This window comes from Orbicella faveolata, unplaced genomic scaffold (assembly GCF_042242905.1).
Source record: "Orbicella faveolata isolate gen_17 unplaced genomic scaffold, um_ofav_v1 contig_1, whole genome shotgun sequence".
NCBI lineage: Eukaryota > Metazoa > Cnidaria > Anthozoa > Scleractinia > Merulinidae > Orbicella > Orbicella faveolata.
The window spans coordinates 8,055,751-8,073,819 of NW_028301536.1; the positions used below are offsets into that span (position 1 = coordinate 8,055,751).

The 18,069-nt window shown below is 39.8% G+C and overlaps 1 protein-coding gene across 2 annotated transcripts in view; it reads right to left on the reverse strand.

Annotated features, from left to right (window-relative positions):
- Positions 1 to 183: 183 nt before the first annotated feature.
- The window catches only part of LOC110045639 (uncharacterized), a 38,928-nt gene continuing 21,042 nt past the window's right edge, over positions 184 to 18,069 (reverse strand). Inside the window, exons 1-9 of one of the 2 annotated variants that reach the window (XM_089287682.1) lie at positions 17,634 to 17,975; positions 15,494 to 15,591; positions 14,760 to 15,005; positions 14,520 to 14,643; positions 12,424 to 12,585; positions 8,929 to 9,000; positions 7,776 to 7,940; positions 3,694 to 6,967; positions 184 to 2,215 (exon numbers count right to left, since the gene is read on the reverse strand). In XM_089287682.1, the coding sequence (XP_089143808.1) occupies positions 1,663 to 2,215; positions 3,694 to 6,967; positions 7,776 to 7,940; positions 8,929 to 9,000; positions 12,424 to 12,585; positions 14,520 to 14,643; positions 14,760 to 15,005; positions 15,494 to 15,591; positions 17,634 to 17,772 (4,833 nt within the window). In that variant the 5' untranslated portion in view covers positions 17,773 to 17,975 and the 3' untranslated portion in view covers positions 184 to 1,662. Of the gene's footprint in view, positions 2,216 to 3,693; positions 6,968 to 7,775; positions 7,941 to 8,928; positions 9,001 to 12,423; positions 12,586 to 14,519; positions 14,644 to 14,759; positions 15,006 to 15,493; positions 15,592 to 17,633; positions 17,976 to 18,069 lie in introns of those variants that run through there. The other variant, XM_020751236.2, reaches the window with a different exon arrangement.

An 18,069-nucleotide genomic window follows, 5' to 3' on the forward strand; every position in this document is an offset into this window, starting at 1 on the left:
TGGGTCGTGTACGTAGTTTGGTTTATTAATAGTTAAGAGCTCAGTAACAAATGAATAATTGTTAAATAGCCAATAGATGTCGATTCCTCCGATGAATGACGTTATCCACCCTTTGAACAACCGGAGCTGGTTGGATACCTTGCGTCTTGATCGATGTTACAAACCAAGAAGATCCAAACATGATGCGAGAACTTTTACTTACTTTAATTATAACACTGCATCACAGTTCTAATTTTCCACAATTTAAAGGAACTGAACAGTGATATTTTGGATAACTTTTAAAACACTATCAAGTAAGTGAAAGGACGAACCACGCCCTTTTCTACCCAATTATTATAATTATTTTACTCAAACGTACTATAACAAAATTCTCAGATCTGACTGGTTATAAGCAGGCCCGAATCGGGCGCTAATTGGCCAGTGCGCGTCATTTGCACGCGCCACTATGGAACAGTTGCACTTGAAAGAGTTTTTTTCTGGTGAATCTCGAAGACAACTCTAGTCATCAACTGCTTAAGCTATGGTTATATATTTCTTTCCGCAAATTTTGTTATAGTAATGACTCGTGATTAACAAATCAGACTACCGCTTCGGAGTTGTTTGATATTGTGAACCATTGTTACGATTACAGAACGAATTGGACTCTACTTGGTCCTTTCACCATTAGTAGCGAATTAAATCATTAAATTAATTTCTTAATGAGACAAAAACAATGTTTTCTGACTTCTTTTAAGCTAATATAACCTTACAGGTACAGGTTCCAGATAGTTTGTTTCAGAATACGTCCAGTCGAAACGAGTTTTATGATAAAATAAAATCCAGTATAATCCCTACATCAACAGTGTCCTATATAAATAACATTCACTAAATCTTGAAACGACTTTAATTTACCCATGTAGGTGTCATAAAAGCTAAACTATTAATTATCACAGTAATACTAAGTACTATCTCGTCCAGTGCCAATCAATAAAGTTTGTTTCATTTTGGCATCTTCAGTGCTGTTTGGGAAATCCAGGAAGAAGCAGAATTTTCCTGATACACCGCATACATCGATGAATTCTTTTAGCTTAAATTTGAAAAGAGTATAAATCATCTAGAATGGCTACAAATTACAAAATGTCCTATTCCGATAAAAAAGAGACGTTCCATTAAGCTAAGTCTTTTTAAGATGCTTTTCTCTTTTAAATATAATAGTTTATACTTTGCTTTATAAACTGTTCTCATTCTCAGATATATCGCTTGATTACTGTCCTCAAAAAGAGAACGTACTAAGTGTGAGTAATTTACTCTGTAACATGGGAATACTAGTCTCCAGTGAAACTGCTAAAAACGTCAACTGACGATAACAATCACTCGATTTATGTCGACATCAAGCTTGTTAATGACCTCAACTTCTCGATGTATACAAGGTCTAAACCAAGTCACTCATAAATTATAATATGGCTGTTAGTGAAACCTGTTTTATAAAACTTGTAGTGCGCTCGAACTGCAATTGAGAAAATTGATATTAACACCATATACGTCTATACACTGACGGAAGATTATTTATTCAGTCTGATAAATAGCCGTCGTACTCTTTCTTCCGACGGGCCATCACTTGACAACGAGAATGTTACAAGGCAGGTAACTCTTCGAACCGAAGGATAGTTTGACTGTACTCGTTTAGTTTCGCTTCTTAAACAGGCCGCACATTTGGCACGTGACCTGGCCATCATCTCCATAGTCAACACCCACCTCGTCAGGTACATCTCTAAAATGCGATTCATTACAAATGGTGTTCTGAATGGCACCAGATATCTCAGAGTCTGCTTCGCTTTGCATTCTCTGAGCTGCAGCATACTCTACCTTATCCTCAAACGACATATTATCGTAACCTGAAAGTCTGTTTGCGATCTCAGTGATTTCTTGTTCTTCTTTAGTGGGTGGCCTCTTCGGAATGTCCCGTGGAATAGAAGCTAAGAGTTCGCAAAGGTCAATGGCGCAGGAATCCATGTGAATTGTTCGCCAGCCTTCCTGGTCAACATCCGTCTCTTCGATATCCTGAAAGCTTAGTAAGCCTGGTTTTTGTCGTCTTCTTTTGACGGTCATCTTGTCTGTTGATTCGCCATCTAAGTTTTCAAAAGTCACACGTTTCTGGGACTTTCTCTTCTTTTCAGGCGGACTCGACTGGAAATCGTCTGTTTCTTCTTTAGAGGAATCGCTATATGTAACGTCCCTGATATGGAAAAAAAAAAAAAAAAAAAAAAACACAAACGACCGGTTGAACCAGGTGATTAGGTGGAAGAGCATCAGTTAATAAGATTCGAGGAAAGAGACCCCTTTCCCTTCCCTTAGCCTTGTCTCTCCATGACGAGAGAGAGAAAAACCTGGACTCAAAAGACGACAGATAGAGAATTCGCGGGAAGGTTTCAGAGAGAAAAGATCTCTTTATGTTTCTTCTTGAGGTTAACTGTTCATTAATGATCTAAAGGCCTTTCGAAAGCTTTCTTCACCATTACATACTCTATGAGCAAGCTTCCTTAAAGTAACTCCAAGACAGCTTGCTCGCAGGGGCTATCCGTCACTGTGCCAGATGGTAAAGAGGTTTCAGAAGGCATCATTCGAGTCCCCGGCTGTTGCGGAAATCTTCTACTTTAGAAGTCAGTGTCCTGCATGGTATTTGCCTCAAACTTCAATAAAACGCACACTTACTCTTGTTATCATCATTAAGTGGTTCCTAGCATGAGCAAACCTTACTTGCCTTAAGGACGGTGCCTACTTTTGTTGGTGTGCACACGTTCTGCGCATCACGCAAGCCATGGTTTAGTTCCACGCGCGCGCTGGGGCTGACATTGACGCAATCAACTACGCTATCACGTACACGACAAAATGAAAGCAAAATTTTCCTACTGTGACCAAATCAAGTTTAATGAACCTGTACTTAAACCAGAAACACCAGAATAGCAGCATATCGCTAACCACTAACTGTTTACGTCTTCCAGCTGAAAACCTAACTGTTATCTGTCGAAAATTATACTGAAATCCAACTGTAAACATGTACCTGCAGATGGCGTAGTGCGCTCGCAAGACAAGTGCGAGATACGCAAATGTCTTACTTACTGGGGAGGTGACAGGAAAAAATGTGACGGGCACCGTAAAAGTTTTCCAAAAAAATCAATAAATTTAAAAAACGCGCGGTTACCCCTACATTTTATGTTATGAAATGCAAGTGGCAAGTCTATTCAACACGTGATTAGTTTCTGGTTGTGAGTAAAAGGTATTTAGACTGTATTTTAGCTTAACCAGAGGAAGGCTGTCATATACGCTAAAAGCGGTTTTGCAACGATTTTGTCATTAAAAACATATCAAAAATGTTTTTTATTACCATTTGCCATGATCTTTTTAAATGTGTTTGCTTTTCTTTATGTAAAGGCGAATTCTATGGAAATCTGTGAAAAAAAATCCTTTCCTTCTTTCTTCAGGAAAATGCTGATGTCAGCATTTTTGTTGAGATTCAAGGCTAATTATCTCGAAAAAATGCGTGGCTACCCCCATTTTTCTTTGTAAATTCCAATAGCCCTTGCAAAGATCTACTTTTTCCGCGTGATTCTAACCTGGTGCAAAAACCTTTGCAATTAGTAGGCACCGTCCTTAACTTCTCAAAGTGTTAAGTGTAAAATGAAATTCTCCTAACGTGAAATCGCGTTTACTTACATTTCATGCCCTGGGGGTCTGGAGCTGATACATCTCTCGATTAATATCTTCCTTACATCCAGCTCGTCCTCTAGATCGGTGATCGTTCCCTTGATTTGAGCCAACTCTCCCTCCAGCCTCTGCCTGTACTCCATGAACTCGCATATTTCCCCCTCAAGTCGAGAGGTGTCCTGCATGTGAGAAAGAAGATTTCCTTTAAGCTGACCTCTGCTCTCCTCCAGCTCATCCGGGACTTTTGAGGTGCAATGCTGACAGGTGGCGACGCCCCTCTCGCATTCTTCCAGCTCATTTTGAAGCTTTGTCTTCTCGTTTAGCAGTTGTGTTATCTCGTCTTCTTTAGTGGCAAGTTCGCATGAAAGCCGAGAAAGTTTGCTTTCCAAGTTGTCGTAAAGGAGGCAAATATCACTCCCATCACCGCCGATTCGACCGTCGTTGTTTGTTGTCCTTTCTCGCACTAATTCCTCTTTTAATCGAGACAGTAAACTCGACAGTTTGACGCGCTCGGCCTTGCTGAGTCGCGGTAACACAGTACTGCTCTTGGAACTGTCCATCAAAGAATCAGGTCCGAGTTCACTTTTAACTTCATAACTGGGCTTGATCTCAAGTTTTCCGCCATGCACAGTGCCGGAATTTGGTGCGTCGTGCATTCGACTTAATGCGTCCTTGATTGCGAGGATTTTAGCTTTCAAGTCCTCGTACAGTCGTAAAATTTCCGTTTTGTTCTCTCTAATTATGCTCACATCCGAAGGATTTAAGAAGCATTCATTATCTGGAAGAAGGGGAACGAGAAACGAAGTTTTCCACGAAAGAATCTCGTTTATTTCACTGCTGACTTCACTGCTCGACTCCTCAGTTTGCGTCGAGGTATCATAGGAATCAGCAGATGTTGGTCTCGATCTAAATCGCTGAACAGCCTTCACATTCAATCCGAGAGAAGCGATTATCATATCAATATGAGTGCTCACGTCTCTTTGCAGAGTTAACACGCCATTTATAAGACCCAGAATTTCCTGCTTTAACCGATCAACGACACGGCTAGCTTCGACAATCTTTTTCTCCAAGGATTCTTTCCTTTCCTTAAGCTCTGAAAACTCTAATATCCCATGGCCCATCTCATTTCGCACGAATGCTGATTCTCTCTCCAAGTCGGTTAATCTTTTCTCCAGAGAGGCCTCGTTTTCTCTGTGAGAGGCGATTTCCGAACGCAGTTCCTTGGCCTTATCGCTGCAAAACGATGCGTAAGTTCTCATAGTGGTCGCTTCAGCTGACTTCAGATTTATTTCTTGCAGCAAGCACTCGTTTTCCGAACGACACGCTTGGAATGTTTTCTCCACAATGGACAAATTGGCTTCCAGAGTTTTTATTTCTTGGATAAGCTGTTCATTCTCTTTCACCATCCTGGCGTTTTCATGCTGAAGTTCCTCAACGACAGTTTGGAAATTCCTGTGCTCACTAAGAAGTTGCTCTGTTTCTTCTTGTGAAGCTTTAATCATTTCATTATTTTCTTCTGAAAATATCTGGGCGTTTACAGGTTGAACTGCAATTTCACCAGGACGCTCTTCACCAATCATCAAAGTTGATGCTGTGGAATCACTTTTCCCGTCTAACTCAACAGCGTGTTGATTTCCATTTGTTATCTGTGGTTTGCATGCCCGAAGTTTTTCCAGTTCCTGTTGTAATACAACAAGTTTTGCCGCGAGTTTCTTTTCTGTTTCGGCAGATCTTAAGAGACTTCTCTCTTGAAGGGCTTTGTCTCTCGAACTGTTATCAAGCTCGGATCTTAACTTGCATACTTCACTTGAAAGATCTACTGATTCGTTTCTCAAATTTAGAATTTCTTGATCTTTTTCGAGCATCTCTCTTTCCAGTTTCAAAATGTTTTCTCTGAAAGATTTCAGTTCCAAAGAAAGGTTCGAGTTTTCCTTTCTCAGCTTTTCTAGTCTGTCTGCAGTCCTTCCAGTGGAAGTCCGGGCCGTTTTCTCTTCTCTCCGAGAGAGCAATTTCTCCTGAATTTTACAGTTTTCGAGTTCCAACATCTGCGTTTTTTCACGTAAGTCAATTTCAGATTGTTTCGCAGCAAGCGCTTCACGCTGTGAGAGTCGGAAGCGTTCTTCTGCATCCTGAACACTTGTACTTAGTTCCCTATTGCGAGCCTCGGCATCTTCCAACTTGTCCGTTAAAGTTTTGATGTCATCGCGCATGGCACTCCGTACATTCATATCCAGACCTTTCACGGTCGAGTATTGCTGCTCCGCTTGCCGAAGCTTTGTCTCGAGCTCAAAGATTTTCTCGCCAAGCTCGCGACTGCGCGTTTGAGCCTTTGTTAACTTCTTCGTCATTTCTTTACAAAGTTCAGCACGAAGCCTTCGCTCATATTCTTTTACGCTCAGGATTTTTACTTGCTGTTCTTTCAGCTTAACTTGCAATTCAATAATTTTTCTCTCGAGGATTTTCTTTTGATCTTCGTCTTTCTCATTTCCAGTAATACTTGAAGAGGGTGGCATGCTACCTGTTTCGTTTAGTCCGTTTATTCTCTCTTCCAGCTGAATGATTCTAAGGTTTAACGCCCTGTTCTCTGCAATTGAACTTTCCAGTTGCTTTGCTATTTTATTACTCTCAAGCAAATCTGATCCCGTGAAGGATGCAAGTTTAAGTTCACTTTGTTCAAACTTATCCTCAAGCTGTCTGAATTTCAGCTGAAGTTTCGCATTGCGTTCTTCTGCATCATCAGAGCGTTTTCGTTCTTCAGAAAGTTGTCCTCGCAGCTTTCGTTCGTTCTCTTTTAACACTCCAATCGACTGTTCCCTTATATGAAGTTCATCTTCGAGCTCTTCCACACGTGTAAATAATTCCGTTGTTTCAAACTCTTTTTCTTCCACTTTGTCCTTTAGGTCGATCTCATCAGAGTTTCCTGATTGTATCAAATTGTTCAATTTCTTCTCACTTCTGTCAAGCTTTCTTTCGTACTCCAGAATCTTCAAAGCCAGTTCGCTTTTTTCGTCCTCGGCCTGCTCGTATCGTTTTCTTAACTGCTCGTTCTTTTCATATAAACGTTTGTTTTCAGCTTCCAGTTCCTCCGCTGTGTTTTCCAGATGCACGGAGAGCTTCTCGCGGCTGTTAGCGCTGTCACTCAAACTCTCCAGTACCACCCCTTCGTCCACTGATGTCAAGCGTCCTTCACCACTAGGTCTCCCTGAGAGGGGTGGAGAGGGGAGAAAATCATCGCTAGACTGACTTGAACATTCAAACTGACCGGATGTCATACTGCTAAACCCTGGAAAGAAGAAAATTAACGGAATTGTGACGGATTTGCCTAACACTAGAATATTGTTTTAGCAGACCCAGGTAAAAAGGATGCGTAAAGTTTCATGACTTCATATAATTTTTAGCACTGAAAAAAAGTGTTAGTATTGATCTATCAAAGAAGGACTGCTACCTAATGCTGCAAACTTTGCATGGTTTGCGCGTCTTGAAAAGCTAAACCTAAATCTTTCAAGTTCTTCGTTTGTAATCAGTGTCAGTCGATCTTCTCCATCCTTGACCACCCTTGTCCCTTTATGGATTATGATTATTATTTATTTGGTGTTTTTCTATCTTACCAAACCACTATTTTCAGTTTTTCTTCAGTTTAAAGGTAATTTTGTACCGTGGCTGAGCTCCTTTAACTCACCAAAACACCAAATAATAAACAATAATATAACACCCTTTACGTTTCACAATTGACTTCGCCAAGAACGGACGAGGATTTGACGATGCAAAGGTAAAAAAAAGTCAGACCCACGCGTACAAAGGTTTACAATGACCGACCTCGTTGGGTGTCTAGACTTGTGCAACGTATTAGTCAGATAAAGACAAAGTGATTAACATCGCAATTGAAGTAAACCGGAAAGTTACCTTCTTTTACGCTAGATGTCTGGATAATTTCCTAAATTTAGATGCTGAAATTACAAAATCTGTCGAAGACGTTTCTGTATCATTCCAAACCTCTCTTCTGTTGTTGTTGATGTTATTATTATTACTATTGTTATTAATATTTTAGTTGTTGTTGTGTCGGTTGTAGAAGATTATTGAACTAACCATACCTGAATAATCAAATCGAGTTTGCTGCTCTGCTAAGGTTTTAATCCGGAACTCCATGTCGGCTTTATCCAATAACAAAAGGCAGTTCAGAATGGCTTTGTCCATGAGCACGTGACACAAGGACTGTTCGAGCTTCACTGAATCGACAAGAGTTCCATCCCCGGGTGCTGAATTTCAAATACAGAGCAAAAATTTCATTCGTCAAATCTGTGAAAACGACTGATACGCTTTTCCAAATCAGAAACTGATATTGTCCGTAAGTCTTCCACAAACAGATAAGAGATACAATTGTCACAATTGGTAGAATACATCTTATCTTTTAGTCCAAACTTGTCTTGAACAAAGAAACGAAGTGTAACGTACGAGGTTAATGTGTACAGTTAATGATATATCTGCCAAGACACCTGGCCAATTAAGACAACAATTAAACATCTATGACATCTGTTTTTTCTGTTTGTATTATGATTTAACGAAAGACGTAATAGATACAACAAAACTAAGAATTTCCTGCTCCTTACTTAATGTACGCTTTGCATCAGCAAGTAATTAGATTTCAAGTTCAATCTACTCTCTCTGTCTCTGTCTCTGGAGTGTTTCCCAGCAGTGCACATAATTTATCATCGACCACCCTACTGTCTCCCACCTTCCTTAGAATGGATACTTCAGCATTTTGAAAATGCTTGAGTGCTTTCTTTATCTCTTGATTAATTGGGAAGCCAAACACACTTTTGAGTGCTTAAAAACTGGACTTTTACCTTTTCCCGGGACATGTTAACCCTGGTAAAGAAGAAATATTTCCAGGGACTATGTAAACTGGGGAATGGTAGAGGTATTCCCAGAGAAAGGATAGTGTAAGGAATAGATATGTTTCGTCAAGGTTCTATTAAAAAAAAAAACACTCCCTCTTGGCTATCCACACTCCTCAAAGGTCATAGATATATTCCTTCATATAAACCATTTGGAAACTGAAAGAAAACTCCAAACAGGTTCTGCAAACGACTTCATGAGTAGACCTGCTCAGCTGTAAAGATTATGGAAGCCATTTATGTCCCTCCCTTTTACTATGTCTTTTGACTGAGCTCTGTTTAGTGGGTGGTTAAATGAGATAACGTAAACAAAAAAATCCCTGATATATAGCTGACGCCTATGTAATACCTGAGGAAGTATCCGGGGACTTGACAAGATGTCTTAGAAGTTCATACAGCCGCTTTTTGTACTCTTGTAAACCTGAGTGAAAAAAGCAAGAAAATACCTTCTGTAAGTCATTACCTAACACATCAACGTTGGTATTATCAAGGCATTCATAGTAACACAATCAAGGAACAGCCTCAGCAACAGATCAACCTGTCACCAACTTGAATCACGAGTGTTGAGTCGGCGGAAGTTACTACAGAGGGGAAGTTTACAAGACATGACAAAAATATGGCTTCCTGTCAAAATCTCACCTTCGTGGACAGAACAAGCAGATGCCTTGTCGTTATGTTACTGTTTGCCCTAGGGCTCAATGTTGAGTGCTTAACTTTTCTGAATAAGCACATGATATGTTTACAAGCATTCATGACCACTTGTCCGTTGAATCTGGAAAACTTAATGGGTTCTGCTCATACAAAGATATGCTAAGTTATTTCACACAAAGTAAGGAATACCATTTATCAGTTTTTCCCACTTACATTTAAGACATAGCCATAGGTTGAAAATTGTGCAATTGTACTTATTTAGATTCTCTATGAGTGGTAATTACGGGCTAGCGATAAAGATGATGGGACGAGATAAGAGACAGTTAATATCACACATATTTACATGGAGAATATTTTTTCCAACACTATGGGCGGCATTTGTGACTGAAAAAGTTAAAATTGGATCAAATGTTTTAAAAGTTATGAGAAAGCAAAGTTATTGCAAAGCATAGCACATGTTGACTTTTCAGGAGGGTTTGCAATCTAACACGAGCATCTAAAGTGAAGGCAGTAGTCGATGCAGGATGAATTGAATAGTATAAAGTGATTTAAAGGAAAAAAAAGACATCATTGTTATAAACGGAATTTCCGGTAAGTAAGGGGAATCTTCAGAACAGGTCTGAAGTAAGATATTCATCAGAAATGAGGATGATAAATGTGACAAAATCTGACCTAGAAAATTGACAACGGTACGCTCTTATTTTACGGTGTTTGCTGTAAATCCTGTATGTACACAAACTAATGAATTAAAACTTTCTACAAATCACACGTTGTTTTAGATATCGACTTTAAGTTCAACTACAATCTTGTTTCAATTAAAGAAAAATAATTAATTTAAAAATAGATAAATGAAAAGGCACACGTTACTAGAGGAGACGAGCATAGTATTGAATGATACTTGACAAAATTCTTCAGGAAACATATTTTAATCAGGAATATGTACGCTCAAAGAAAGGAGAGAGAAGTAATATAGTACAGCTTGAGCCCTCTTGAAATTCTCATATAACATCATGGGGGTGGGGGTGGGGGCATGTGCGTAAGCGTAACAGAAACTTACTGCAAATAATTCATTTTTATGGTTTTATTCGCTTACTGATTATTTTGACATCCAACTTCGAACAAAAACAGAGACATTTTCCAATTCAAACTTTCAGTTAGTGAATGTTTGTGGTCCCGTCAATACCGATGAGTAAAGACATGTGCGTAAGTCTGTGCGTAAGTTTCCGTACTTTGTGATTCAGTCCGCAAATTTAGATACTCTGCGACGCAAGTCTTCCTTCCGTGATCTGTATGAAAATACATTTCCATGTGTGGAATTTAATAAGGTTTGGGTAATCACAAAATTATTTGACTCGTTTTGCTTGTTTCAATTGTTTGTCGTAAAACGTCGATCCAGAACAGTTTTGTCCAGCATGCTATGTTTAAAACTGTTTGAAAGTTTGTTGTCTACTATCGTAAGGGGTATATAAACCATCCTTTCACTTATTTATTCCTACGAAAAATTTGAATGTTTTGACTTTTTTACACTGACTTCTGACCATATTCGCCAAAACATACCCGCAAAGAGGGCCAGGAGCCCCAAGCGCCTTGACCCCCCTCCCCCCTTGGCTAGGAGCTGCACGTGGCATGTGCCTCTTCAGCAAAGTTCCATGCCAACACAGAACGCTTAAACAATGTTTAACAACTGAGCGAGGTGTTAGCCACACAGTCAATATCAACGTTGTTTGACACTGAAAACTCAAGACGAGCCAAGTGGAAGTGTCAGTAAAAGAAACCCTCCCCTCCCCCCTTCTTTTGACGGCTGGCCGCCAGCAAACCACCAGCAGATAGGCCAGTGCCTGGGCCATGTCCCCAGCCCTGCCTTGACGGAGCCCCCCTCCCCCCCACCCCTTCCAAATATGGTTATCGATATAATTCAATCTAATCATTTATGTTTTGAGGTACAATAGATACAATATACAATTTACATTGGGGAAAGTTTTGAAAGGAACATCTGCCCAGATGTAGCAAATAGACTAATTGGTCGATCTATTCATAAGCATAATAGATTTTGCATTCAAAAGTAACATTTCATTCGTTCAAAACGTTCAAAAAGTTAATCTGGATTTTTAATTATAAAATACTTTATACATCAATCTTTTGCATGAAAAAAATAATTTTCCTTCATGCACAATACATCTTTCGTACTAGAAAACAATAAAGAAGATTTGCTGAGCTCCAAAGAAGTTTCCTTGTTTTTTTTTGTTTTTTTTTTTTCAGGCAGCGTGGCCGGTGGTTTAGCGCGCTGGAATTGGAGTTCCCTGGTTGAAATCCTCCTCCCTACTGCTATCTGGATTTGTTCTCGGTAGTCCTGAGTTCAACTCCTCGACCGCGTTGTGTAAATAGCCAACTGGTCAGCCTCCAACCAGTTGGGATTCTTAATAGTTTAATATATACCACACAAGTGAATAGTGCTTTTTGCGTGCTCTGATTGGTTAACTCGGAGATGATTAGCAAGCACTATTCACCTCCGAGCAGCCGGCGCGAGAGATTTAAAAAATTCCGACCGCTTGTCACACATTAAAAAAAAACGTTTTGGTCCGCTAATTATTCAACTTGTGTGGTATATTCTAAAACAATTATTCACCCCAGTGTCGGTGAAAGTGATGGATATTTACCTCCACTTCGGTGAATAATTGTTGATTATATTTGGAATATTTGGTTATTTATTTACAGTGTCCCCAATTAGTACAATAGTGCTAAATACATTCGACACTTAAATAAAGTTATTATTTATTTATTTATTTATTTATTTATTTCTGCTGTGTTGTCGCTGGAGTAGTGCGAAGAAACAAGTTCTCTGTGCCTCTGGCATCCCGTAACGAGCCAGTGGCTCAACCGAGTTATCCCCCCGTTCCGCAACGATCCTCAGCGAAGATCCCAATTTGCTAAACCATTTATTCGCTCACCCATCAAGTGTTTTAGCTGGTAACCCAAATAATTGCCAAACTCCCAAGTACAGGCAAATACGCGACCACTGAGTGAGGCATAAAACTTATCGTTAGAAGTTTATGTAAAAATGAAGCCTAATGAGAAAACTGATTATGGACTTTTGTTAGTACTTCAATATTGTGGCAGAAAATACAGAAAACACACAAGGTCATAATACACTACTATGTTAAAAAATGCAGATAAACTGGAACATCAAACAAACCTTTCTCGTTTTCGTCTAGCTTGGTGTCCAAAAGTCTCGAAAGGAAGCCAAGAGCGGCAGAATCAGTTGTTCGTTTCAGTTTGCCAAGTGACTCTCGAACACGAAGCACTTTGCGTTCGTATGAAGACTCCGCTATCGGCGTGCTGTGCAGTGAGCCGTTTTCTGAAACAAGGACACGCGATAACATGTGATGAGCCAATTATCGGTAAATTGAGCCAGATGTGTAATGAGTGGCAGATAGTTCCACTTGCCAAATTAACAAATTTTCTCCGTTTCTAGTTGAAGTACATATGAGGTAACGATGTTTCTGCTGAGCGGGAAAGCCGGCTTTACTTTCTACGCTTTATCCTCAGGCGATAGTCCAATTGTGGCGTCAAGTTAAGCCACCAAACACAAAACCTGAAAAAGAATCGTGCATTCGTCTCGCAAGAATTACACCTTTTACCTTGCAGACGATCAACTATGCCTGACTCCAAGAATTTACATTCAAAGTTGTGTTTGAAAACTGACCCCATTTAGGCGTTAAACAACAAAGACGTTTGACTATAACTCCTGGTACCTATAACAGCATTCTTTCCTATACTACAGTGTACTTAGACTACTGTCAATTGTCCTGTTCATTTATCAAATCTTCTCCTTTATCCTGCAAACACTAAACACATACACTAGAAGAAAAGAGGTCGTGTCTCAGGGACAAGAAATGTATATGACTCACAGGGGGGTCGATTTGCGTGCACAGCAGGGGCTTGCGTATAATGGCCGCCTCTTGCCTCCTGCGTTGCGTATTCGACATAGCCCGACATCCGGGAGTCATAATATTGGCCAAATCCACTGTACGTTTTAGTAACAAAGACGAAGAGTTTAGTCCACAAACATTACTAAAAACCTTTCGACTTGTTTCCTGAGGGGAAAATATCTAATCAGCACTGATAAAACTTTACATTATGCTAATTGTAAATGGTACTCTGAAAAAATCTGATCCGGCTGTGATTACCATCAGAAGCAAATGTCACCATCTAGTAACACAAGGAAGCACTGGAATCATATCGCCGACAACTTCTGGACGCCACCTTGAGTCAAATGTTAGCTAGAAAGCTGGGAACCCGGGTACGAGAGGATATTTAAATTCCGGTTGTTCCAGATGCACCCAAAAAACTTATACTTCAGCCCCTTTTAACGATTTTTTTTCTGGATCTTCGAGTAACGAAATACAACAGTAGTTCTGATGTATCAAAAACGTGACAAAGAAATGGTCAAACTATGCGGCCAGCGGCGCTAATTCGCGAAAAACTAAGAAGAGCTCGTTTTGCAACATTACACCAAAAATGAGTGCAATCGGAAAAAGCCGAACAGTATAGATTCCCGTGTCCGCCATTTTTTAATTTGAGGTCAAATCATTAGTGACATATGTAATGCAACACGTGGACTTTTGGTGATTAATCTAGTCACGTAGTCATCATGACGGTATCATACATTATATTACTTATGACTAATTCATTGCAGTTATGTTCATAATCCAGTTAGGCAGAGGGACTGTTTATTTTACGCGGAAAAACTTGAAGAATCACGAGCATGGTGATTCAGTCTGCAGTTCGTTTAACTTAGCTTCATTTCTGATCCTTCTTATCCATTTTTAACTTGTAGTGACTACGGATTAAGTTGCTTAAAACGTCTTGGAAAGTTAGAATACCAATGACAATACGAAAATATTTGTTCTTGTAATGAAAACAAACAGGTTGAGCTTGTTGATGTTTTGCTTTGTCATACTCTGACGTCAAAGCCGTTTCTTATATAGGATCATGCGTAACGTTGGTAAGCTGTTAAGAAAACAGTACTACCCTAAACCGATTACAAATACGATGGTAAATTCTGCTAATAACCCACATGCTATTATCGGACGCTCTTACGCCGCCAAGTGTCGACCAACTTAAGATTTCAAAATTTAGATAATACTCACGGTAATTACCTTGGAAAAAATAAATTGATTTATCTCAGCTAAATCTTAAAAAATGCAACGCTGTAGAGAGGCAGTGTCTGTTTTGGGATTGATCCTCAGAAATTTAATTAAAGATAATCAACAAGACAGACTTCCTCACCTCGTTCCAAAGACCTGCTTGGCAACTCAGTATTTTCATTTTTAGATTCAAGGCATTTCAGTGCTAATTTTTTTCCATTTTCCTCATTAGCAAGGGTACTCTTTGCAAAGAAGTATTCAGTCAACTAGTAAATATGTAGAAACAATAACGTGAGTCAGTGGCATGACATGGAGTGGCCGGACCAAGTAAAAGACAACAGCACCTATTCTGGTTAATAAACTAAAGAATCTAAACATCTACCTCTAGAAGCGTTTCTGCGCTGTGTAAAAGTAAATCTTTGTCAGTTAGACTGTACAATTTACTGCTTGTGACTCGCTGGGCTATTGTAGTTGGATCACGTCGTAACAAATCCTCCAGGCCATAGAATAACTCCATGGAGATCAACTCTGCAAGTAACACTGCCTTGGTCTGATTTTTGAGAGCCTCGTCTTCCATAGTCGCCGGCAAATGAACCTCCTCTGTTGGATCACAGGATTCCGAGGTCACCTGATCAATGGAGAAAAAAAGAGAAAAATGAAGAGTACAAAATATAATCTGCCACCTTCAAATGCGCATTATAGAGGGAGCTAGGGCCAACTTATTAGTCCGTGACTTAAGTGATTGGGTTCTACTCCTGATCACCTCAAACAAAAGGCGGCACTTCCATCACTGTGTCGTTGCTTAGCAGCAGAACTGTCGAGCGAACTCTTATATCCTGGCGAGCTTCATTATTTGTGGCGCTGCGCTTTTCTCAAAAGACACAATGACCACAAGGATATAGAGTCACGTTCGTAACAAGGCATACTGTTCTAGAGCTTTGTCTGTTTTGAACTGATCTATTTATCATTCTTAAATGCTGCCAAATGACATGTCTGAGACTCTGTTTTTATAACCTCGTTAGAGCTTCCCTTGACAGTGGTTCCTGATTGCAAAGTCCCAGCAGTGATATTATATGGAGGTTAATATCCTATTAGTATTATAAACAACGTATTTACCTGTTGCTTTAGTTCCTGTTGTAGTCTCACGTCTCTTTCTGCCTCCAAAGCCATGATATAACTCTCGTATTCTGACTTGAGCCGTCGCCACTCCCGGTCTGAAAGAAATACAGTATTTATTCCATACAGGTTGACGAAAGTTTCATCCAAGCTCAATTTTCAATTCAATTTTCAATTTATTGTTTTGCCCTCATCCAGAAAAAATTCGCAGACATCAAGCTTATTAAGAAGGTTAGGTATTAGACATTCAGTGGACGCCAAGCAATAATTTTGAGGAATTAAATGTCGATGTCTTACTCCAAAATGCAATCTATAGAGATCATACTTATCCAGAGAAAATTCGCAGACATTAAGAACGTTAGGCATTAAAATTTGCGTTTCATACATTGTTCAACGTTGCCTCCATTGCAAAGAAACAAAGCAGTTTTGTGCATTTGTCAACCGAAACAGTCAACTCCAAATGGGTTCCATTTGAAGGTTAACATTTTATCATGTTTCTGGTCTGGCCAAAACCTAAGTAGGCTACGTTGTTAAATCAAATGTCAATCAACAGGGTCAGCAATATAATTAACACAGACTTATTTGAACGCGGCCGACCTCCAGCAGTATAGCGTAAAATGAGAAAACTAGTACAAGAGTGACTGAAGCAAGCTAAATCTCGCAGTAAGCGCCCAAACGAAATAAAAGTGAAAAAAAGGAACACCAACCACAACAACACTTTTAAAACTGAAAAAAAAAGCGAAAACAATATTTGTATGTTGCACAAACTTCAGCCAGGGTAAGAAAAACAGTATGTATGTTATTGGTCGGTTAATCCTCCCCAGCAGTCCATTCATCAATAATGACCCTAAATTGCCAATCCACAGTTGTAATTTGCAATAGCATAACAAACAACCTGCACTACATGCCTGTGGACAACATAAATTGCACTTTACCAGGTAACCACTGGAAAACAGTTTTGTCTCAGAACTTCCAGCGGAAAGTGTGGGAAAGCTATGGAGTCCTTTTCGAACGGACACAAAATACGGACAATTGGCCCATAACACTTGAAAAGAAGACTGAATTGACTAGCTAGTTCTGACACTCAAAAAGACAGGAGACAATCTCCTTATTTTCCACCCCCGCTTCCACACAATATTAAATAGCAACTGCGGTAAGAAGTCTTGGGAGACTTGAGATTAGATTTACATTACTGCGCAGTTCCGTGGTTTCCACGCTTTTCTATATGACAACCTCTACGTATGGTGGGTTAAATAACAGTACATTTCCATTCGCTTGAAAAATGGGAAGACAACTCGATATCACGGCAATCATTCACCCACGGAGTTTACTTGGAATTGTATTCTGATAACACGAATACTTAATGCTCGTAAGCACTCTCGAGAATCTCTCCGGCGCGAGAGGGATTCTGGTAACAATTAGGTATCACAAATTTTCTGCAATTTTTGCAAGGGCCTGGTACGCATACACCTTGCGGGTTTGCGATGTTAAATACAGCTAGCCTTAAATCTTTATCCCTCCATTTAATTTACTTCATTACATATACACAGTTTGATGTACGGTGACTTGCGCAGGGTGATATTTATAGTCAATGAATCTTTTTTCATCCCATTTCCGCTCTGTAACGTAGTTCGTAGTGTGATGCAGCAACAACCAGCCCCTGCTGTTACACTTGTTGCGCATACAAACCAATGCTCACAAGGTCAAGTATAACTAATGGGTGATTGCAACCCGATAACAAACGTAAAGCTATGCGTAAAATGAAAGGCAGATGTATAATGTACAGTGATGACATGAGGGAAAAATCAGAGTTCGCAACAAAGTACATCCGAAGAAAAGAAGCTGTGATGGTAACCATGCCAACCGTACAAGCTTTACGAGGGCACCGTTAAATTTAAAAAAAAGTAACGTGTGCCATAGAGATTTAGTTACGTGTTGGAGACGTGACCTCTTTTACAATACGGGAAATCTGGAGGCTTATGTTGCTTTGGCGACTAAGGAAGGCTTTACTACCAGTAATGACTTGTTCTTACCACATGGTGCCCGCTTACCGGGCGCTGAATAGCTTTACAACAATAGCAAGCAACAAACACTAACGTTGTTGTAGTTCATTACAAGTCTATAATTTTGCTTGTCATACCTTTAGCCGCGTGCTCGAGCGTTGCTCTCCTTCTAACTGCCCCGTTCCTGGTTGCTGGAGCGTTCTTTCGATTAGCATATTCGGTTCCCGGCAAGCGAAACGGTGCTGAGAGAAACACTTTACGCTGTTTAGCTTCCATGCGTCCTCTTTGTCCGCTTAAAGCTACAACAACAATGTTGCACCATAAAAACTAGGACAAAATGCTGAAGCCAAGCCTCGAGACAGCTCTGAGATCATCTGAGCTTATCTGCAGCCGGTAATGGCCTTCTGTCGAGCTATTCGCAATTTAACAAAATCCGATTCGAGCGTCTCAATGACAGATCAAAGGTTTCCAACAGGAATTCTGACTTCGACGAATTCAGTTTTTGTTTCGATATAAAGAAAGGGACTGTGAGGTGCAACTATTTTAACTGCGCTCACATTCGGCCAAAAATCT